The 23751-nt window shown below is 43.0% G+C and overlaps 1 protein-coding gene across 4 annotated transcripts in view; it reads left to right on the forward strand.

Moving 5' to 3' along the window:
• Positions 1-23751, forward strand: part of LOC137383522 (platelet-derived growth factor subunit A-like) — a 50791-nt gene that overhangs the window by 21983 nt on the left and 5057 nt on the right. For all 4 annotated transcript variants that reach the window (XM_068056565.1, XM_068056561.1, XM_068056563.1 and 1 more), the window contains one exon: positions 15187-15374. In XM_068056565.1, the coding sequence (XP_067912666.1) occupies positions 15187-15374 (188 nt within the window). The remainder of the gene's footprint in view (positions 1-15186; positions 15375-23751) is intronic.

Below are 23751 nucleotides of genomic sequence, written 5' to 3' on the forward strand. Positions count from 1 at the left end.
TGTTTGGAGGGTGGTGGGGAGAACGGGGCAGCCATTTATTTTCATTGTATTGGGAGAGGGGGACAGGTTAGAAATTTATTTACAGTGTTGGGGGTGGGAGTATGGGGTTCAACTCTAGTTTCTGTGCAAGTTGGCAGCCCTTTATCACTGAGAGCTGGTGAGTCTGGTGCAAAGGAGTTTTAATGGTTAATTTCTATCTAAAGTCTAGTTTTTTTCTTCAATTTATCAGTTAACGAAAAATTACTTCTGACGTTAAGAGAAGTTAAGTTTTATTCCAGCCTTAAAACAGGGTTATCCAAGCTCTCTGGGAGCAGCTGCAGTCGGTTATTTATGCAGCTGACTTAAACTGGTTTTCAGAAGCTTGAATCAGTTGTTTTTCAGCAAGTATAAAAGCAGGGCTTCCTCAGTGCTGCTTCATCTGTACTGTGCAGCTTTGAGTACACAGAGTGTAAAGTAGGAGTTTGGTGAGAGGCAGTTTGGTGAGGGTGGTGTTCCTTTCTTTCTTTATCTACCTTTTTTCAGCCTCCAGTAGCTGGCTCTTACTTCGCTACAGGGAAAGAAGGTGATTGGTGAGTAACTGGTAAGTTATTCTACTTATTCTAATTGTAATAAATAGTTTGTAAAGTTACGTATGGCAGGTCAGCTCGGCCAAGTGGAATATACAGCCTCCAGTATGTGGGAAGTCATGGATGCACCATGTGTCCTAGACGAACACATCTGCAGTATGTGTCACCGGCTGCAGAAGCTTGAGCTCCGGAGTTTGGAACTCGAGCGGCGGCTGGAGTCACTGTTGTACATCCGCAAAGTGGAGGACTACGTGGATAGCCCATTTGGGGAGGTGGTCACACCGCAGGTTAGGAGCATGCAGGCAGTGATGGAATAGGTGACCGCCAGGCAGTCTAAGAGAACCAGGCAGGCAGTGCAGGAGTCCCCAGAGTCTATATCTTGCTTGCTAATCGGTTTTCTATTTTGGATACTGGTGAGGGCAATGGTTCCTCGGGGAAGTGCAGCCAGAGCAAAGTCCATGGCACCACGAGTGACTCAGCTGCACAGGAGGGGAGGAAGAAGAGTGGAAGAGCAATAGTGAAAGGGGATTCGATAGGGGATCAGACAGACGTTTCTGCAGCAGTAAACGTGGCTCTAGGATTGTGTGTTCCCTCCCTGGTGCCAGGGTCAAGGATGTCACGGAGTGGCTGCAGAACATCCTTCTGGGGGAGGATGAACAGCCAGAGGGCGTGGTCCACCTTGGTACCAATGACATAGATAGGAGGAGGGATGAGGTCCTGAAAGTAGATTTTAGGGAGTAAGGAAGGAAGTTGAAAAGCAGGACCTCAGAGCAGTAATCTCAGGAGAGAAATGCAGCAAGTCCTGGACAATATCCAGGCTTGGGCTGATAAGTGGCAGGTAACATTCACGCCACACAAGTGCCAAACAATGACCATCTGCAACAAGAGAGAATCTAACCATCTCCCCTTGACATTCAATGGCATTATGATTGCTGAATCCCCCACTATCAACATCCTGGGGGTTACCATTGACCAGAAACTGAACTGGAGCATTCATATAAATACCATGGCTACAAGAGAAAGTCAGCAGCTAGAAATCCTGCGGCGAGTAACTCACCTCCTAACTCCTCAAAGCCTGTCCACCATCTACAAGGCACAAGTCAGGAGTGTGATGGAATACTCTCCACTTGTCTGGATGGGTGCAGCAAGCAGCTCGACACCATCCAGGACAAAGCAGCCCACTTGATTGGCACCCCATCTACAAACATTCACTCCCTCCACCACCGATGCACAGTGGCAGCAGTGTGTACCATCTACGGGATGCACTGCAGCAACACACCAAGGCTCCTTAGACAGCACCTTCCAAACCCCCGACTACCACCTAGAAGGACAAGGGCAGCAGATGCACGGGAACATCACCACCTGCAAGTTCCCCTCCAAGCCACACACCATCCTGACTTGGAACTATATCGCTGTTCCTTTACTGTCGCTGGGTCACAATCCTGGAACTCCCTTCCTAACAGCACTGTGGGAATACCTACCCCACTTGGATGCAGTGGTTCAAGAAACGGGCTCACCACCACCTTCTCAAGGGCAATTAGGAATGGGCAATAAATGCTGGCTTAGTCAGCGACGCCCATATCCCATGAACAAATAAAAAAAATACTCCCACTAACGTGCTAGTGAGCATTGGAATAGGAGGATTGATCCATTGAACTCATGGCTGGAGAATTGATGTCGGAGGGAGGGCATCAGATTCCTGAAGCATTGGGACTGGTTCTGGGGCAGATGGGACCTGTATAAGATGGACGAGCTGCACTTTGACAGGACCAGAACTAATATCCTCGCAGGGAGATTTGCTCGTGCTGTTGAGGAGGGTTTAAACTAGCTTGTCAGGGGGCTGCGAACCTGAGGGGTCGTTCAAATTGGAAGGAAGTAAAGCTGGTAACAGGAAGTAGAAAAGTAGCAAGCATCATTAGAAGGCAAGTGAAATAAAGGCGAGCATCAACTAGAGTTAGAATGCAGAATGTCAGGAAGACAAGGTTAAGGGCACTCTACCTGAATGCACACAGCATTCGCTACAAGGTCAATGATTTAAAGGCACAAATAGAGGTAAATGGTTTGATCTAATTGCCATTACGGAAACGTGGCTACAAGGTGACCAAGACTGAGAACTGAATATTCAAGGATATTCGACATTTAGGAAGGACAGGCAAAAAGGAAAAGGAGGTGGTGGCGCGCTGATAATAAGGGATGGGATCAGTACATTAGTAAGGGAGGATCTCAGATCGGAAGAACAAAATGTGGAATCTGTTTGGGTGGAGCTAAGAAACAGCAAGGGCAGCAAACATTGGTAGGAGTTGTTTATAGGCCACCAAACAGTAGTGATAGTGTGGGACATGGTATTAATCAGTAGATTAGAGAAGCATTAGCATGGGTAATACAGTGATTATGGGTGACTTCAATCTGCATATTGACTGAGTAAACCTAAATGAGCGCTAATGCTGTGGAGGACGAGTTTCTGGAGCGTGTTCGGGATGGTTTACTAGAGCAGTATGTTGAGGAACCAACTAGAGAACAAGTTATTTTAGATCTAGTATTATGTAATGAGAAAAAGTTAATTAATAATCTGTTGGGAAAGAACCTTTAGGGAAGAGTGACTATAATATGATAGAATTTTACATTATGTTTGAAAGTGACCTAGTTCAATCTGAAGCCAGGGTGTTAAATGTGAACAAAGGAAATTGTGAAAGTATAAGGGGCAAATTGGCTGAGGTGGATTGGAAAATACATTAAAAGGTATGACAATGCATAGGCAATGGATAGTCTTTAAAGAATTATTACATAGTTTACAGCAGCTATACATTCCTTCAAGGCACAAAAACCCAAAAAGAAAAGGCAGTCAAGTGTGGCTAACAAAGGAATTTACGGATTGTATAAGATTAAAAGAAAAGGCCTATAAAGTTGCCAGAAATAGTAGTAAACCTGAGGATTTTAGAATACAGCAAAGGAGGACCAAAAAACTGATTAAGAAAGAGAGAATAGAATATGAATGTAAACTAGCAAAAAGCATAAAAATGGACTGTAATAGCTTCTATATGTATGTAAAAAGGAAACGTTTGGCTAAGACAAATGTGGGTCCATTACAGGCAGTGTCAGGAGAATTTATAATGAAGAATAGAGAAATGGCAGAGAAGCTAAATGATTACTTTGTGTCTGTCTTCACTGAGGAAGATACAAGAAATCTCCCAGAGTTAGAGATCCAAGGGACTAGGGAGAATGAGGAATTGAAGGACATTAGTATTAGTAAGAATGTTGTATTGGAGAAATTAATGGGGCTGAAGGTTGATATGTCCCTGGGACCTGATATTCTACATCCAAAAGTGTTGAAAGAGGTAGCTATGGAGATAGTGAATGCGTTGGTGATCATCTTCCAAAATTCTATAGATTCTGGAGATGTTCCTGCAGATTGGAAGGTCGCAGATATCACCCCACTATTTAAGAAGGGAGGCAGAGCGAAAATAGGGAATTGCAGACCTGTTAGCCTTATATCAGTAGTAGGGAAAATGCTAGAATCTATTCTAAAGGATGTGATAAATGGACACTTGGATAATAGTGATCTGATTGGGCATAGTCAACATGGATTTATTAATGGAAAATCATGTTTGATGAACCTTTTGGAGTTTTTTTGAGGATGTTACTAACAGAATTGATAAAGGGGAGTCGGTTGACGTGGTATACTTGGATTTTCAGAAAGCTTTTGATAAAGTCCCCCACAGGAGGTTGCTTAGCAAAATTAAAGCACATGGGATAGGAGGTAAAATACTGGCATGGATTAAGGATTGGTTAACAGGCAGAAAACAGAGAATAGGAATAAACAGGTTATTCTCGCGTTGGCAGGTTGTGACTAGTGGGGTACCGCCCCAGCTTTTCACAATATATATCAATGATTTGGATGTGGGGACCAAATGTAATATTTCCAACTTCGTGGATGACATAAAACTAGGTGGGAATGTGTGGTGAGGAAGATGCAAACGGCTTCAAGAGGAGTTGGACAGACTTAGTGAGTGGATAAGAACGTGGCAGATGGAATATATTGTGGAAAAATGTGAGGTTATCCACTTTGGTAGGAGGAATAAATGTGCAGAGTATTTCTTAAATGGTAAGAGATTAGGAAGTGTAGATGTACAAAGGGACCCGGGTGTGCTCGTCAGTAAGTCACTGAAAGCTAACATGCAGGTGCAGCAAGCAATTAGGAAGGCTAATGGTATGTTAACCTTTATCGCAAGAGGATTTGAGTACAGGAGTAGTGAAATCTTTGCTTCAATTGTATAGAACCTTGGTTAGACCGCACCTGGAGTACTGTGTGCAGTTTTGTTCCCCTTATCTTAGGAAGGATATTATTGCATAGAGAGAGTGCAATGAAGGTTCACCAGACTTGTTCCCTGGATGGTGGGACTGTCCTATGAAGAGAGATTGGGGAAACTGGGCCTTTATTCTCTAGAGTTTTGGAGAATGAGAGGTGATCTCATTGAAACCTACAAAATACTTAAAGGGATAGACAGAGTAGATGCAGGTAAGATGTTTCCCCTAGTTGGGGAGTGTAGAACCAGGGGACACAGTTTCAAAATAAGGAGGAAGCCACTTAGGACCGAGATGAGGAGAAATTTCTTTATTCAGAGTGCTGTGAATCTTTGGAATTCTCAACCCCAGAGGGCTGTGGAAGCTCCGTCATTGAGTATGTTTAAAGCAGAGATTGACAGATTTCTAAATACCAATGACATAAAGGGATATGAGGATAGTGTGGGGAAAAAGGAATGGATGAGTGGCCATGATTGTATTGAATGGCAGAGCAGGCTCGATGGGCTGAATGGCCTACTCCTGCTCCTATGTTCCTTAAAAATGGTGCTAGCCCCTGCACAGAGACAGCTGACACCATTCATGGCATCACTGAGGCCGCCCCGGCCACATGTTTGCGGGGGGGTGGGGGGGGGGGCGGGTGGCCTGCCCTGTACATTTAACTGAGCCACCGTACATTAGATTGTGGCAGTGTGGTGGCCAGTGCATGCACGCCGCCCCTTTTTTCACCCGTCACCTCTCCCGGCGGCGGGAAAATATAATTAGGCTCGGCGTACTGCATGCAGTTCTGGTCACCATATTATAAAGAGGATATGAAGCACTGGAGAGGGTGCAGGGAAGATTTACATACCAGAAATGCGTGGGTATATGTATCAGGAAATGATGAACAGAAAGGCCACGGTGTAAGGTCCTCCCGCCATAGTATACCGAGGGTTTGGAACCTGTGAAAAACCCCTCGGGGTGTATGCACCAAAATATGGTTTTGCTGTGTCATGCAAATGTATGTTGCATGTGAAATGGAATGGAAGGGCAACTCACGTTCTGTATCAAAGGAAACTGATTTCTTTTGCACTTCCTGGAATGTCAACTTGGAACTGTTTGCAATGTATTTTTTTTAGATTTTTATGAATAAAGTATATTTTTGGAAAAAAAAATGAACAGGCTTTTTCTTGAAAAACGGCTGAGCGGTGAATAATAAAGGTCTTTAAAATTATGAAAGGTTTTGATTGAGTGGATACAGAGAGAATGTTTCCACTTGTAGGGAAGAGCATAACTAGAGGCCGTCAATATAAGATAGTCACCAAGAAATCCAATAGGAAATTCAGAAGAAACTCTTTACCCAAAGAGTGATGAGTGTGTGTAACTTGCAACTGCAGGGAATGGTTCAAACTAATAGTATAGATGCATTTAAGGGGAATCTAGACAAGCATATGAGGGAGAGGGAATAGACCGTTACGATGATAAATTTAGATGAGAAAAGATGGAAGGAGGTTCAAGTGGAGCATAAATACCAGCATGGACTGATTGGGCTGAATAGCCTGCTTCTGTGCCCTCTTCTTTGGCCTCCTTATCTCAAGAGACAATGGGTAAGCGCCTGGAGGTGGTCAGTGGTGTGTGGAGCAGTGCCTGGAGTGGCTATAAAGGCCAATTCTAGAGTAACAGGCTCTTTCACAGGTGCTGCAGAAAAATTTGTTTGTCGGGGCTGTTACACAGTTGGCTCTCCCCTTGCGCCTCTGTCTTTTTTCCTTCCAACTGCTAAGTCTCTTCGACTCGCCACACTTTAGCCCCACCTTTATGGCTGCCCGCCAGCTCTGACGAACGCTGGCAACTGACTCCCACGACTTGTGATCAATGTCACAGGACTTCATGTCGCGTTTGCAGACGTCTTTAAAGTGGAGACATGGACGGCCGGAGGGTCTGATACCAGTGGCGAGCTCGCTGTACAATGTGTCTTTGGGGATCCTGCCATCTTCCATGCGGCTCACATGGCCAAGCCATCTCAAGCGCCGCTGACTCAGTAGTGTGTATAAGCTGGGGATGTTGGCCGCCTCGAGGACTTTTGTGTTGGAGATACGGTCCTGCCACCTGGTGCCAAGTATTCTCCGGAGACAGCGAAGATGGAATGAATTGAGACGTCGCTCTTGGCTGACATACGTTGTCCAGGCCTCGCTGCCATAGAGCAAGGTACTGAGGACACAGGCTTGATACACTCGGACTTTTGTGCCCTATATCCTATGTAAACCTCTGTAAAAACATATCAAACTTTAAATGTTCATAATACTTAAATTGAACTCAAGTTGTGTTTTTTGCTTTAATTGCTACTTCGCTACTTTATCTCTTGTGATTGTAAGTTTCTTCAAACAGTAAGCGTTGGTATTATTTATAAATTATAGGGGTGATTCTACAGTCTTGGGCAACCAGTGTGTAGTTCTGCTCATAGGGAGAGAGGCGTCAGAGAATCAGGAGCATAGTGTTATAGCCCTGTCACTGACCTTTAGTCCCTGCAAATGTATTTTCCTATCTGGGAGTGCAGGATTGTTGAATCAGCATTTGATGATGATAATAAGTAATATAAGTGTCAGGGCCCGTTAGTCTCGACATGGGTGAGTCTCTTGTCTGCTTTAAAACATGAGCAGGGGAAGGAACTGGTCAGAATGTGAGTCATCTCAGTACATGTTAACTCAGCTTATGAGGACTGCAAACAGACTGCCTCCTCAACAGGGAAGACTTTATAGTACAGGAGAATTAAGGTGCTGGACAAAATAAAATAAAATTGTGAAGAATAAAGAAAGCAAAGTTCTGCGTTATAGGGTAGCCATTTGTCTGGTTTTATACCAGACAGTTCAGTTGCCAACTGGTCTGTCGCCTGTCTGATACTGGATGCCTTTATGTCCGGTACTTTTATTTTGGGGTCACTAACAATGCAAACAATCGCTGCCCTGAACAGAATTTTCCCTGTGCCTTATGCTGACCATGCTGCCACAGTGAAGCACCAACAGGGGCCTGTGCTTGTCCTTTTCCGGCTGGCCTGGCACACCGAACTCGCTCACCTGCTGTCCAATCCACGGAGACTTGGCCCAGGACTGCATTGCTGGCCCACAAATGTTGGTGAATTTGCCTCACCGGCTACCGTCCCAGACTTGGCTCCAGCCCATGCCTGACTTGCATAATCATGGGTTGCCGAGCACGGACACTCTCCATGGTAACGAGCTGCTGAATTAAGATGGCCATTCATCCTATTTTCAGCTGGTCTGGTGTCCGGTGTTTTGAGCTCCGTCAGTGGTCACCCTAGTGTGTTATAAGGCCGTAATATATCTTGAGGTTGGATTCAGATGACATTGATAAGGCACTCGAGCTTTGTGCTCATTGTTTACGATGCCACCTGGGCCTGTGGTTGTGTTCCAGCCTTGTAACATGCATCTGGGTATCCATTAACCTACATATAATCATGGTGTTTCTCAGCAAACATTGCAATTCAACATGTGGAACAGATTGCCTGATATAAAAGCATTAAAAACAAATTCTTTTAGAAATAGAATTCCCTGTAGGTGTTTACCATTCACAAATTGCTACTTAAAATGGTTCTGTCAATTTAATCCTGTTAGCACTTCTTTAATTTTCTTTTCTCCCTTGCTCTCTTGAAGGCACTGACTCAATCTGGGGTATGGTTCCATGGGTGCCATAGCCCTCCAAAAGCCAGTGTTCATGTGAGTCCAGATAGTGAGAATTGGCAGGCTAGCTATTTGGCTGTCAGCGAGCATCACAGCTGAGCCTGATCCTGTCCTCACCTGACATGCACATGAGCCCTTCCAGCTAAAGTCACTGGATAGCGATCAGGAGCAAGAGCCCCGCTCGTTTTCCTTCATCCCATCTCCCATAGCAACTCTTGCGCTATAACTGTTACCTCAGCGAGTTCAGATAACTTTTCACAGACTCGAGATTGAACCTGGAACCTTCTTGGTCTGTATGGCTGAGAACTATCCTAGACAGTAAAGCCTGGATCGGGTATAAAATTAAAACCCGACTCGACAACAGCCAACCCGAACCTGACCTGCCCCCGAGTCCTTTAATTTTTTTAAATGCCCGGCTCGACACATGTAGTTGGGTTTGGTCGGGTAGCCAGGCTTTAGCGCGGAGTCCGGACTGCACGTTTCCCGCCTTGACGTCCTGAATGTTCATTTAAAGATTACTTCCCGGAGCAAGGCAGCACTGTCCACGTCCAGCCCGACCCGACCCGACCTGAGCCCGAATGCTGGACCCGGAAGAGAGACCTGACTCGACCCGAGCCCGACACTTGTCGTTGGGTCTGGTCAGGTTCGGGTTGGGAAGCCACGCTTTACTAGACAGTACATTTACCTATTGAGTGGGTTATCCCAGTTCATACTGTCCTTTTCACATTTGTTTACCTTGACAGCAAGATGTAGCACTGGCTTTCTAAAGCACAGACAATTAGTGGTTTATACATTCACACTCCTGAATATATTATTGTTTATCCTAGAAATTTGTAGGGTGATGATTTAGTTGATTTATCTGAGAAAAATGTCAAAACAGCTAGTTATCGATCATTGTGTTATTAAGATGAACTTAATCCTGTTAGAAGTGTCATAATGATAGATCCCAAGCCCTACTTTTAAACCTGTGGCATTTTCAAAAGAACATGTTTTAAAACTAATCCATTTGCATTGGTAGCTGGTGTAACTGCTGTTTTTGTAGACCCTCTGTTATTCAGACAAAAATAGACTCTTATAGTGCACAAAGCAACAATATTTTACTTCTTTTACCCTGTAATGCTGTGTGAAATATGAAAAATATCTGAAGTTAAATGGCCATTTATTAGTATTTTTCCCCCTTGACATTTTTTTCTACAGTGCCCTGTTGTTTAGTGCACTTGGAACACACTGTGGAAAATCCTCCTTCAAGCAAACCTGCCCCAGTAAATTCCTTAAATTCAAATTCATGTCCCAACATGTTGCAGAATAGCTGAAGACACACTGCACTTCTGCAAAACTTGTTTATATCTGCATCCATGTACCTAGAACAGTCAAATAACATAAGGCTGTTTTCTGTCAGCTATAAGGATTTGCATTTGTTACGTTTGAACAAACAGTAACTGAGCTGCACGAGTAGACAAAACTGGGATAGACTCCCACCCTGGCTGATGATCAACTGGAATATAGACTAAACTGCTATGACATTTAATACGCCCATGTATACTAGAACAGTCCATAGAGGCATTTATTATCCATGGGTAGTGTGACTTTTTTGAAGTCCTGAATAATTGAACAAAATTTAAGGCAGACATTTGGTATTACAGTATTGGCACTGGACATTTTTTACTTGCTTTCCAGTTGGCCAAAAAGTGAAAACTTGCAGCAGAGAGAAAAATGCTCTACAAAGCTCCTCATTTCTGTACAGTAGTAGCAATGGTTACAAAGACACAGTAAAAATGAAAATTGGGCAAGCCTAAAGTAATCTAAGCCAAAGTCAAGTCAACTGTCTGGCTGTGGCCTGACTTAGGGTTATTTGAGAGAGAAAAAAATTGTGATATAAAACAGGAGTTGTCCTGATTTAGTGCATCTAAGGTTAGTATGCAGGTTCCGCAAGTAATTAGGAAAGCTAATAGAATGTTATCGTTTATTGCGGGGGGAATCAAATACAAACGTAGGGAGGTTATGCTTCTGTTATACAGGGCATTGGTGAAACCACATCTGGAGTATTATATACAGTATTGGTCTCCTTATTTAAGGAAGGATGTAAATGCATTGGAAGCAGTTCAGAGAAGGTTTACTAGACTAATACCTGGAATGGGCGGATTGTCTTATGAGGAAAGGTTGGCAGGCTGGGCTTGTATCTGCTGGAATTTAGAAGAGTAAGAGGCGACTTGATTGAAACATATAGGATCCTGAGGGGTCTTGACGGGGTGGATGTGGAAAGGATCTTCCCCCTTGCAGGAGAATCTAGAACTAGGGGTCACTATTTAAAAATAAGGGGTTGCCCATTTAAGACAGAGAGATGAGGAGAAATTTTTTCTCTCAGAGGGTTATGAGTCTTTGGAACTCTCTTCCTCAAAAGGCAGTGGAAGCAAAGTCTTTCAATATTTTTAAGGCAGAGGTAGATAGATTCTTGATATGCAAGGGTGTGAAAGGTTATCGGGGGTAGGCGGGAATGTGGAGTCGAGGTTACAATCAGATCAGCCATGATCTTATTGAATGGCAGAGCAGGCTCGAGGGGCCGAGTGGCCTACTCCTGCTCCTAGTTTGTATGTTCGTATCTAGATATTACTATTGTGCCTCTAAATAGTGGGAGTGTTTCTGAAGTTAGTGACATCCAATAGCAATGGAAGGGTCTTTACGTTTATACTTCCCGTTGTTCACTAATATTCAGGTGAGTGGATAACTTTCAGAGGAATAGAAAAGTTTCTGGTTTATTTTACCTTGCACCTCCCTCTCTGGGCTGGATTTTAAGAGCTCGCCGCCAATCTCGCAATCTCCCACGCAATGGCTCATTTAAATGGCTGGGTGGCCCGTCCCCACCAGTCACATGGAGGATGTGGGCTGTCCATTGCCAGCAATGGCGTCAGCTGCCTGTGCACAGGCACTGGTGCCATTTTTAAAGAGCAGCCAGCCCTGCCAGCACATTAAAATTTTTAAACAAGTAACCCCCACCGTCCCAAATTAAATAAATAAATTTATAACGCCCCTTTCCCACTCCCAAATAACAATTACAGTAACTAATTGCCCTTCTCCCCTTCAAACACTTACCTTTTACACCTGACCTTCCCCCCCAAACTGCACAAAGTTAAAGGTCAACCCTTGCCACCATCCCCTACACCCATTACGTTTATTTGACCCTGTTTCCCCTTCCCACCCCAGCACTCAAAATCTTAACTCCTCTCCCCTCCCCACCAGTGTGGCGCTGCATTTCCCCAGGCGGGGATTGAAGGTGTGGGAGTGCTGGCTGCCACACTGAAGGTCGCCGCGGGCCCTCAAGATTGCAGGTATGTCCATTTAAATATATTCATTTTACTGATTTGAATATTTTAATTAAGGTCCCATTGCCCAGTGGTGGGGGGGCGGGGGGGGGGGGGGGCTGCCATGGAGCCTCGCTGCCGCCGGGAGGATCGGGCCGGGCCCTCATTGCGTCGTGGTCTGTAGCGGGCCTCATCCGGAGCCATCTTCAGGCACCCTGCCCTGCCATGGAACCCGACGCCTGGGGGAGAACAAAATCCAGTCCTCTCTGCCCAATTTGCACCCCTCCTATCCTGATTGCTAATATTGAGGTGCATTTTCTTTGATGTACAGTGTCCACTGCTGGCCATTCTTCATGTGTGAGCTCATGAGTGATTGCAGGCTATTTAGCTGGGGTGGGGGAAGGAAGCATCAGCAAGATCAATCCTGCCCATATCCAAGTACACTTAGCAGTATTGAATAATAATTAGCAATGGGAACATCAGCCTATCTCTTTTTCATCCTTTCCTTCCCAGCCCAGGGTGCAGAAGTAAATAGCAGCATCTATCCTACTCAAAGAATCAGTGAACTCAGTTTACTTGGCATAACTGTAAGCCAGACACCTCTCTCAGAATAGATTCAACCTGACCATGACATTTTCTGTTTCACTCAACTCTTATCTAAAATTTGATCAAACAGAGCTACACAGTCATACAGGGTTCACCCATAATAGGAGCCTGGAAGTAAAATATTTACAAATTCTATTCTGTAGCTTCTTTTGGTTAAGTGCATTGACTTTCATTCAGCCTAATGTTGAACTGCTTTCACTGGCTCTGCTGCTCTGGAATTTTCTCCACTTACACTGAGAGAAGGATGCAGAGCAATAGCAGCAACCCAAAACAATAGTTGTTCAGAAGTAGCAGTGGAACCTTTGCCTGATGTTAGGGTAGGTTGTAGTGCTGTCCTGTATGTGTGGGCTGAGAGCTCAGCTTGCCCATAACTGGTACAGTGGAAGCCAGCTGCATTTAATGTTGATGGCGGTCGATATTCCTCTGGCAGAGCTTCGTCTCAGTACCTTCTAAAGAAAGAATGAGTTGGATTTATATAGCACCTTTCATGACCATAGGATGTCCCAAAGCACCTTGCAATCAATTAAATAGTCACTTGTAATGTAGAAAATGAGGCAGCCAATTTGCACACAGCATGCTCCCACAAATAGCAATGAGATAATGACCAGGTAGTCTGTTTTTGTGATGTCGATTGAGGGATAAGTATTGACCAGGATACTGGGGAGAATTCCCCCACTCTTCTTCAAAAAGAGGCATCTCTGAAATGGATTTGTATGCGGTCTCCTGAGACAGAAGTTTTGAGCATGATCCAAACCTTTTTTAATCCCCATACAGTATAAACGGAGAGGTCCGGTTTAGCAAAAATAAACTCCAGTTGATGTTGAGCCATTCATCCCACAGGTCCAAAAGGCAAGTAAAGTATGGTGCATTTTTACCTAGTTGTTCACTTTGCACTATACTACCATATGGATTTTCTTTATACTGCATAATCTGCGTCTTTCATGTTGTGGGCTTTTAAGTTCCTTTGCTTGTACAGATAAATATTTTCTTCAACAAAACTATACGAGTAGGTGGGTAAATGGAGAACCTGGTTACGATGGCCAGTATTCAGCCAATATGAGATGCTGAAGGCAGGCAGAGAGAGAATGAATTACCTGCAGCATGAAATAGCTCCCGTAACCTGAAGATTGGATGGGTAAATGCAATGCTCAGTGTGGTAGTAAGCCATACAGATCAGGAAGCTCCGAAGGTTGATCAGTGGTCTGTGCTCTGTTAGCAGTTCTCAAGCCATGGAGACAGTTGGGTTCTCCAGTCAGCTTCTATACTTTGGGGCTGTTACGGGGAACCATCAGGCAGGGTGCCTGCTTCTAATCACTACCATGTGACCCCCCACAACAAGGAAAATGCTTATTTGTGACTGAGTTTGGTCTTCCAGCACATATGAAACCTTATCCCAGCAGTAATTTACATCTTCAAAAGTAGAGTGGGAAGAACTAACAAGAGGCAAAACAACAGTATGTAAAGAGAGGGACAGGTTGGGGAGAAGGAAGAAGGTGGGTTGGAAAGTAATCTGTGCACATCTGCAGTGAAGTAAACCACTGGAATGAAAGCAGAGCTTCTCCGACCACATGTGTGTGGTGTAAGTTATGAATGACACACTTCCATTGTATGGTTTCTGGGTGTGATTGTAGTGGTATGCTAGCAAGTGCAATGTACACAGCCCTGCTGGCTGAATAAAAAGGTAATGATTAATGCATTTTAAAGTTTTTCTGTGCTGTAATAGATATGTCGAGGGGACTTTATACCTGAGTATTGCCTACTACTCGGCAGCCTTGCAACAAGTAGAATTTTTTTCCCTCTAATCTTTTATTGGGTGCCTTGTGTTGCTCTGGCCATTTTGCATATAGTTCACAATATGCCTTTCTTTGTCTGATACCACTCAGTCAAGTGGAAACCAATGTACTTGAAACCAGCAGAAATAATCTTTTTATTATACTGAGACTACAGATGCTAAAGGATAAATTTCAGAAGTGTCTAGGTGCCATGCTTGATTTGTGCTTGTATGGGCATATACTTGGCACCATGCCAACTCACCTTAGGTCCATTTCTGTATGTTGCTCGCAGTTTTCCTTTTCAGTAAAATATTGAACAGCAACCACATTTAACAATATCAACTAATGTTTAATAGTATGGGTGGCTCAACAGGAAAGTACACTGTTTTGGGTGGTACTGAACTGTATAATTGATGAAGGTCCCAGGTTTGATGTCTGATCCATGTTGAGTTAACTGATCTGAGGCAGGGACATTTTGCAACAGGCCTGATGCCTCCCTTGAGGGAGAGGAAAAATCAGCTGGGTTCCTTCTGTTGATGTCATTCCAATGACTCCTGCTGGAAAGTATGGATGTCAGGGTGACGACAAGATTGGATGTGGCAATGAAGCCCGTGACAGTTGAATAGCCAGCTAACACTCACCATTAGGCTCATGCACTAGTTAGGTACAGCACTCATGAACCTGTTCTTGCAGCGAGTCAGCATCTTCAGGCAGGAGGGTGAAAAAAGAAGAGAAAAATTACGGGGAAAGTACATTAATAACAAAGATAAAAGGTTTTAGCAATTTTTCCAAGTATGTTTTGCCGACAAAATTTCCCCTTTGTGCTCTCAATTACTTTTTGCTGACAGTAAAATATGTTTATTGATCTGAATGCTTTCTCTGTTTTTAAAAATGTCTTGAAAGTTCAAAGGAAATTGTCTTAAAAAAAATGATTTAAACCAGCACTCAAAGTTACTTTGTTGAAACTTTTCAGAAGAAGCTGTTCCTGCAGTGTGTAAAACAAGGACTGTCATTTATGAAATACCTCGCAGTCAGATAGATCCCACCTCTGCCAACTTCCTGATATGGCCAGCTTGTGTGGAGGTCAGACGCTGCACGGGCTGCTGCAACACTGGCAGCGTCAGATGCCAGCCTTCCCGGATACATCACCGAAGTGTCAAGGTGAGGAAAAAGAGCTTAACAGACTGGTTTGCAATTGAATTCCACTCATCCATAATCTCATCCTATTCTTGGTTGGGGAGCGGTGGTGGAATTTGGAGACAGTCCATGTTGGCACAGGGTGTGTGAAAAATAGCTTGACTTCATCTTGTCCATCATTTAATAAGCCTTAAAGCGATTTAAATTGGTTCTTTTAGGGTCTGGAGAATACATATTTGAAAAAAAAACAAAGATATGGTCTGTCTGTTTTTGGCACAAAGTGAAATAAATGGAAAATAGCTCATTTATATCTTACAGTAGTTTAGCTGTTTTGGGGGTGGGTGGAGAAATCTTCAATTTTATCAGTGACTTTATATATTTTAATAGGAGTTAACTTTGCACTTCAGACCATTATTAACAAAGTTATACCAACAGACGAGAAAGCAGTTTAAGATTTTGTGATGTTCTAGCCAAAATTAATGGATGGCAATGCTGTTATATTAATATGGACTGTTTACAATGTTGAAGCTCCACTGGTGAGGCAACATATTTTATTTTTTTTTAATGTGAAGTACTAAGAATACCAAAGATCAGCAACAGAACACAAAGCCCATTGTGAGTGTTTCAAACAGACCCCACTGTTCTGATGGAAATGGCAGGATGGGAGCGTATTTATTTGTTTTTTTGAATGACATATTACCATATGGCCTTTGATGTAATTAATTGTGTTCAGATTTGAATAGAAGCATTTTGTTTTTGAAAATGTATCTTTCAACGATTGCTGGTGTTTCAGAACTGGGTGATTGCTCTGTTAGTGCAAAAGGAGGTAGTTTCCATGGCACATGACTCATGAACAGTTGCCTACGTGGGCCATTCTTGGAATGTAAGCTCAGTTCTCCTTCAGTGACCATATTGTGACAGTTGATTACTTGTAACTGGATAAAAGTGTCCTTTTCTGTATTGGAATTATTAAAAGACTCAATTTATCAACATTGAGTTAGTGACTTGGACCAGATTAGAACAGATAAAATGCCAGAGAATGTCAAACGGCAGTGACAAGCATGTTTTGATGCTAACACATTTTTTTTGCCTAGCTGTGAATTTGATATGGGCAGTAGTAGTTAATCACTGAAAAAGTTAACAACTATTTTTCATCTAGTCATTGTATACTCTAATTAATCTCAGGCAACACATGTTGCTTAACGTGTTCTGAAAAGGAAATAAGAAATTTCTTGTCAATCATAAAACTTTAAGTTAACTTTATCTGACTGTCAAAACAGCTTTAGTTCTATGCTATTTATACAATTTTATAGCATGATAAGTAAGAAAACACACATATCTGGTGAAATATCCGTTACAGTTCGTTAAGTAATGCTCAGATATTTTAGTGGGTACTTGCATTGGCCCCTGTAGACTAGACTAAGAAAGCCCCCTCGTCTCTGCTAGGTTAATTGTTCGTAGGTGGAGTTCTAGTAGGGACATTATATTGGCTTCAGCACCTGTCGGCTAATGAGGGGAATAAGCCAACAAGGGTCTCTGCACCTGGTCACAAACCAGTGACCTTTTGCTGAAGTACTGATTTGGAGATCAGGTGAGGATATTTTGAAACTCTGCTGCAATGCTGTCAGCGCTTGTTGGTTCAACTCACGCATGAAGAATGACACAGGAAGGTGACTGACACTCATGGAACCTTATCCCATTATCAGTTGGTACCTTCTGAAGAGGAGGAGAGATAGCGGAAAGGCAAAGTCGCACCATCTTGAAAAAACCTTCATACAAAGTCTTTTTGAAGTGCAAAGCAAAGAAATAGAATATGGGGTGGCACAGTGGCGCACTGGTTAACACTGCAGCCTCACAGCTCCAGCGACCCAGGTTCGGTTCTGGGTACTGCCTGTGCGGAATTTGCAAGTTCTCCCTGTGACCGTGTGGGTTTCCGCCGGGTGCTCTGGTTTCCTCCCACAGCCAAAGACTTGCAGGTTGATAGGTAAATTGGCTATTATAAATTGCCTGTAGTGTAGATAGGTGGTAGGAGAATGGTGGGGATGTGGTAGGGAATATGGGATTAATGTAGGATTAGTATAAATAGGTGGTTGTTGGTCGGCACAGACTCGGTGAGCCGAAGGGCCTGTTTCAGTGCTGTATCTCTCTATGACTCTATGTTGCAAAATTTGGCCTGCTTCTTTAATTATCCCATCTGTAGTAGGGGGAATTGGGGGTGGGTGGTGCAGATCAAACAGAGAATTGAATTTGTGGATTTGTGTTAATGTACCATAGCTCACTGGTATGCATATTGTCTGAGAAACTTCCAGAAACATAGAGCAAGTATGTTGGATCCTCTCGGTTGCTTGGGAAGATATCCAGTTAAGAACTTTCTATGTTAACAGGGATAGTTTTACTTTATTTTCTGCCAGTTATGTATGTATATGATTAGATTCTTCAGCCTGTTGCTACAAGGGTCTAATCATATACAGTGTGTGCATGATTAGAACCCTTTTAGCGAAAGAGCTGAAAGCTATGCCTATTCATTGACTGTACAAATTTGGACCAATGATTTGACTGCAGTTGTTAATTATAGTTTCCATTGCAGCAGCAGGTGTTTCAAGGGACACATTTCAAGAATTTTATTGTGTTTTGCTATGCTTTGACTTGTAAAATGAACTCTCTGAAGTTCTATATAAATCTTCTTCCCCAAAACTTCTTTGCCTAAAGGGAGTACAAGCATCTCTGTCTTCAGTTTCAGCCTGAGCAGTAGACATCTCTTGACTAACAGGATTCTTGCGCTCAGGATTTCACTTGAGAAATTTGTGGCAACAGGTACCATGTCATTTAAAAAATATTTTATAAAAAGGAGAAATTTGTAATTTTTGCCATTGCAATCAGTTATCAGTCTACACAGAAGTAACAAGAAGTGAAGCCTCATACATTGCTTTGGACTCTACCAAATGGTATTGTCAACTGGACCTCAGACCCTTATGTGTAAGAGCGTAAATGCAGAGTTAAGCATCTCTTGTTGAACCAGGCTATGGGGAATCTGTTCCCTGTTTGCCCCCAGCAAAATTTTTTCCAAGTCCTTTTGTGCTCCAAACAACCATGGGGGTTAATTTAATTAGATAGCTGATGCTGATTTGAGAGGCTGAGAGCTAAGGGCCATAGCGCAGAACACCAGCATCGTTGAAAAGAATAAAAGGGAAAACGAGATAAATTGAGCAATCATGGTTAAGTACCACCAAGATTGATTTTTAAAATCCTGAAGATTGTAAGAGGGAGAAAAGCCGAAAGAAAGTTAGCATTTTGGCAATTCTAAGGTCTAGGGGAGAAAAATGAGTTAAAATATGAGACTATACGTGATACATCTAGCAGTGAAAATATTTTGGCATAGTGTATTTATAGCTAAGTAGGAATAAATGAAGAACATTTTAGGGGTGCAATGACTATAGTTCTGCTGGCTAATTTCTATTGAAGGATACTGAAACTTTATAGGTTATAAAGAAACTTGAAGCCGAATTCCATAATAATTAAAATTGAGACCTGCCAAGTCCACACATTTATCAGTGCACATACCAAACCTTAAACACATGGAGATAGCAATAGCAGCACTGTGATACTGGCGGACAAGTCTGTGTTTCCATTTGGCCAACTCCATCAGCAACAGCAGGTTTAGGACCTGAGAGGCAAAAGAAAAGGAGGAATTCACAAAAAGCAAAGCTAATGCAACAGCTAAAACCTAAAAGACCTCACTGTTAAACCTCAGACAATTGCCCAAACCATTAACAGCTTAAAGACTGCCCTACTGCTCAAGGCTATCTCCAGAAGTAAATGGATGTGCTATGGAGGATACAAGAAAGTGCTGAATACCTTCTGGTTATTTTTTTGAACTAAAGATTACTGCATCAGACACAAATCTTACGATTTGCACAACCCACCCCCAGTCCAAATTCTAAGCTTCTGGGATTCATCTGTTTAATAGCTTTTGTATACTGAGGGGTGGGGGGCTGATGGTGGGTGTGGATGTGTGTGTTCCCATAATCACCCTCACAGTGAGCCACAAGAGATGCTTATTTTTAGGGTTGTTTTCAACCAAATGTGATGGGGATGTGTTACATGAAATAAGTATTGACGTAAAAATGTATGCACTATAATGAAGACCCTTCCGTATTATATACTAAGCATGTTGTAAGCACAAGGCCTTACTAGATGTGAACATGGGGTGAAAATATGCCTGCAGTGGTACAGCTCTTGAATCTCCAACCCACAGTTGAAGCTAGTGTGGCTGTATGCCAGCAGTAGAGCATCACATAATATTACATGTGCAATATACACCATTGGGATGAAATTGCACTGTGCAAAATGTATTTACATGTTCAAATGAAATTCCTCATCCACCATTTTATCCCAAAATGGGTTACTGCTTTGTTAGCGTATTCGACAGAAGAGTTTCATATGGAAGGGTTAATAATTAACATTGGATGGCACCACCTTAACCAGTGTCATGTCTTGCAATTTTTTCTGGCTAATACAGTATTTATATCGTTTGCTGCAGTATTACTAGCCACAGTGCTTTTCCAGTCCCATTGAGATCACAGGGAAGATATCATATCAAGTTATTATAACATTTCTCATCATAAATGGATTCAAAAGCAAATTATAGCACAGAGTGAATGAGTTAATGAGCAAACCATTTTGGGCGTAACAGTATAGAGTGAGTCGTGAATCAGTTCAGAACACTTATGTTTTTTTAAAGATATGTGTTCACCATTTATGAGAAATCTCCTGTCATGCATTGTTTCAGTAAACCTGATCTCCAGTTACAGACAAAGTTAATGGTCAGTCATGAGCCACATGGTAAGTGTGCCAAATCCACAGCAAAGGCAACTAAAATAATTGGAATGTGGCCTTTTAACAGTCTCTGGAAAATGGCAGGATTAATTGATTCTTCATTTTTTTTAATACAATTATGGGTAGTGATTTACCATGGGATACTCAATCATCACAGGGCAGTTGTAAATTACACTTGAAAAATCACTGGATTTGGTTGAAGGGACAGGTATGATGCTTTTATTTTGTAAACATTACATCCAAAGGAAGGGTGAGTATTATTTCTTCCTGCCTTTTCTTCTGCTGCCCAGATTAGTTAGGGCTGGTTCAAAGCTTCAGTAGACATCTGCTCACAACTCCAGCTGCTGGAACCAACACAGATCCCGGATGAGACTTCCTTTTTGTATAAGATGTTTAATTTTGATCACCTCACAACTTCCATGACGCTAATTATCATTTAATTTACATTACAGCAGTGTTGCTGATCCTGAGTTCAGTCACAGAGCTGCAGTATAAATTGAGGCAGAGGGGAGGTTGAATTGTGGGGGTGGGTTGGGGGGGGGTGGGAGGAGGTTGCTCGTGTTGCCAGAAGAGTCAGAATCAGGTAAGATCAGGTAATTTTCCGAAGGTTCCTTCAGTAGAAAAGGTGATGCAGCACAATTTTTCAGGCTGCAGGCACACTGCAGCCAGTCCAGGGTTCTGATGAAAGGTCAACTCACCTGAAACATGTTTCTCTCACTACAGATGCTGCCAGACCTGCTGAGTATTTCCAGCATTTTCTGTTTTTATTTCAGCATTTGCAGGCCAGCAGTGTGATTTTTACATTGCTGGCCTGCATAGAACATTCACAGAAAGCAAGTTTGAATCACAAATAGAACTTGGAAGCAACTACACATTCAAAAATGCAGCATTGATTCCCTGAATTAAATGTAAATGGGAGTGGGAGGGAGCATCACATATTGCAGAAACACTTCAAGGACAATTAATATAAATGTGGCATAGCACCTGTCTAGGGAGTGGTCTACATTCACCTTGCTTGTTTTCTGTTTCTTTGTTCTATTCATGGTCTTGTCCTCTCTGGTGCTATTGGTGCCTGAGTGGAATCCTGTTACTGCTCCAGCTGGCTACTGTAGGTGTTCTTTGTTCCCTTTTTACAATAGAAGTGATTTGGCTTTGAAGCTTTCCTTTTCACGCTGACCGAATCAATTTTAACTACAGTTTTGTTATGTTAAGAGCATTATCGTTGTCACCTTTCTTTTTGTGCCCAGACAGGCGACTCTTCCAAGCAGGACATTCCTGTAAGAGTAGTTTAAATGTTTTAACGCGTTTGTGTGTGCGCCTGTCGATGATAAATGGAGCTCATCTCTGTTCCTTGCTGAAAGATCGAGCAGTAATCATCCTGTAGGGCACAACATTAGAACAATGACCACTGAGTGCTAACCCCAAAAAGTAACAGAATGCCTTTTACTAGCTTTAAACTGAATTCTGCAGCTCTATATATTTTTAATGTTTTATTTATATATTTTGGGAATAACTTTATAAATCTGTGCTGCCAGACTGTCGGCAACACACATCAGAAATCCGGGCATGTGCTACACAACGATTTTCCCACCATTAAAATTAAGTGATTCCTTTTATTTGTACATGCTTTTTATATAGATGTCTACATCCAAGTTAAAGGCCAGTCAATAATTTTCCAAAATATGTCTGGAATACATTTGCCTAAAGCATTGAAGATATTTCCAATGAACAGGAAACCTGTAATGATGAAATTAAGTTGTACACCAGCACAGGAAGGAGTCACTCAATTTCCTAACAGTGTTTCACCGAGAGCTGTGCTGACTGGGGTAAAAGAATCGAAAATTGTCCTCTGGATGTGCACAATCCTGATTTTTTGCCCATCCCTTAGTGATTCTTTGTACAATTGAGTGGCTGACTGGACTACTTGGAGCATTAGAGTCTACCACATAGTGTAGAGTCACACAAAGGCAAGGCTGAATGAGGGTAATGGGTTCCCTTCTGCAAAGGGCAGTAGAGAACCATTTGACTTTTTATGACAATCCAGCAGCTTTTAAGGGTAACCTTTCTGCCGCTACTTACAAATTGCTAGATGGCCTTTAATTGAATTTAAATTTCTCAGCCTTGCATGTTGAAATTCATGCTTGCTAATTCAATTTCAGAATCACAACAACTTCAACAACTTGCATTTATATAGCTCCTTCAACATAGTAAAATGTCCCAAGGCGCTGGGGAGAAGGGAACTGGGACGTGTGTGTACTGCTGATCTCCTGAAACCAGATTATCAAGTTTTCAATGTTTTGCACACTAGAATAAAAAAAGCAAACTACTGTAGATGCTGGACATTGGAAATAAAAACAAAAAGCGCTGGAAATACTCAGCTGGTCTGGCAGCATCTGTTGAGAGAGAAGCAGAGTTAATGTTTCAGAACTGGTAAAAGGTCATAGACCTGAAACACTAACTCTGCTTCTCTCTCCACAGATGCTGCCAGACCAGCTGAGTATTTCCAGCACTTTTTGTTTTTATTTCTTGCACACTAGTATTTGGTATGTGCCTCTACGAATAATCTCTGCAGTTAATTTGTTAGAGGGAGCTATTGTTATTCCCAGATCTAGAAATATGAGCCGGGATTTGATGCCCCCACCCCACCGAGGCGGGATTGGAAGTGGGATGGGGGGGTGGGGGGGACATGACGTATCACGAGGGGTGGCGGGGTGGGGAGGAGGTGGGGTGGAGGGCCCGTCGTCTAGCGACCTTCCTGTGATGGCCTTTCTGCTCAGAGGCCAATTGAGGCCCTTAAGTGGCCTATTAACAGCCAATTAAGGGCCTCTTCCCACTGCCACTGGGATCTTAGCAGGGGCAGGGAGGATGCCCTGTAAAACGAGGCACCATCCCTGTGGGCTTATGTGGGGGGGCGGTTCCCTCCACTGTGGGCAATTTGTGGCCCGCGGATGACCCCCGCCGGGAACAACTTTACCTACCGGGACCCCCCACCCCTGGACTGAACGACCAGCACCCACTTCCCCCTTGCCAGGGCCTTCCAGACTGGTCCTGTCGACCCCACATCATCTACCTCTGTTCTGGGGTTCCACCACTGGACCTGAGTCCGAGATCTCTGCAGTACCAACAGTGGACACCGCTCCTGGTGACGCTGGTGATACAGCAGTTCTTGGAGGCGGGATCCCCGTCCCTTTAAAATTTGTAAAGGGATGGGGAACCCACCTCCTAAAAATTTGAATCAAAAAGATGGATGGATTGCTCCGGCAGGGGCAGGGGAGTACGAAAAGGCAGAGGGCGGATCCCCCCACCTTTTTGGCCTGGCTCTGGGTGCTCCGCCTCCAGCAGATAATCCAGCCCATAAACATTTACTGTTAACTGTAATATTTAGGAGTTCCATTTACTAAATGGTACCAGCATTAGGGATTCAACGGGTCTTATTTACAATCTGCAGCATCATTGAAACCTTGTTTATTTTAAACTTTGTCGGAATTGAGTGTTGGCTGAGCGGCTAGGTCCAATTGAATAACATTCAAAAGTCTACATCAGGTGTCTTGTGTTACTTTAGTTC

The sequence above is a fragment of the Heterodontus francisci genome, chromosome 24 (genome assembly GCF_036365525.1).
Source record: "Heterodontus francisci isolate sHetFra1 chromosome 24, sHetFra1.hap1, whole genome shotgun sequence".
Taxonomy (NCBI): domain Eukaryota; kingdom Metazoa; phylum Chordata; class Chondrichthyes; order Heterodontiformes; family Heterodontidae; genus Heterodontus; species Heterodontus francisci.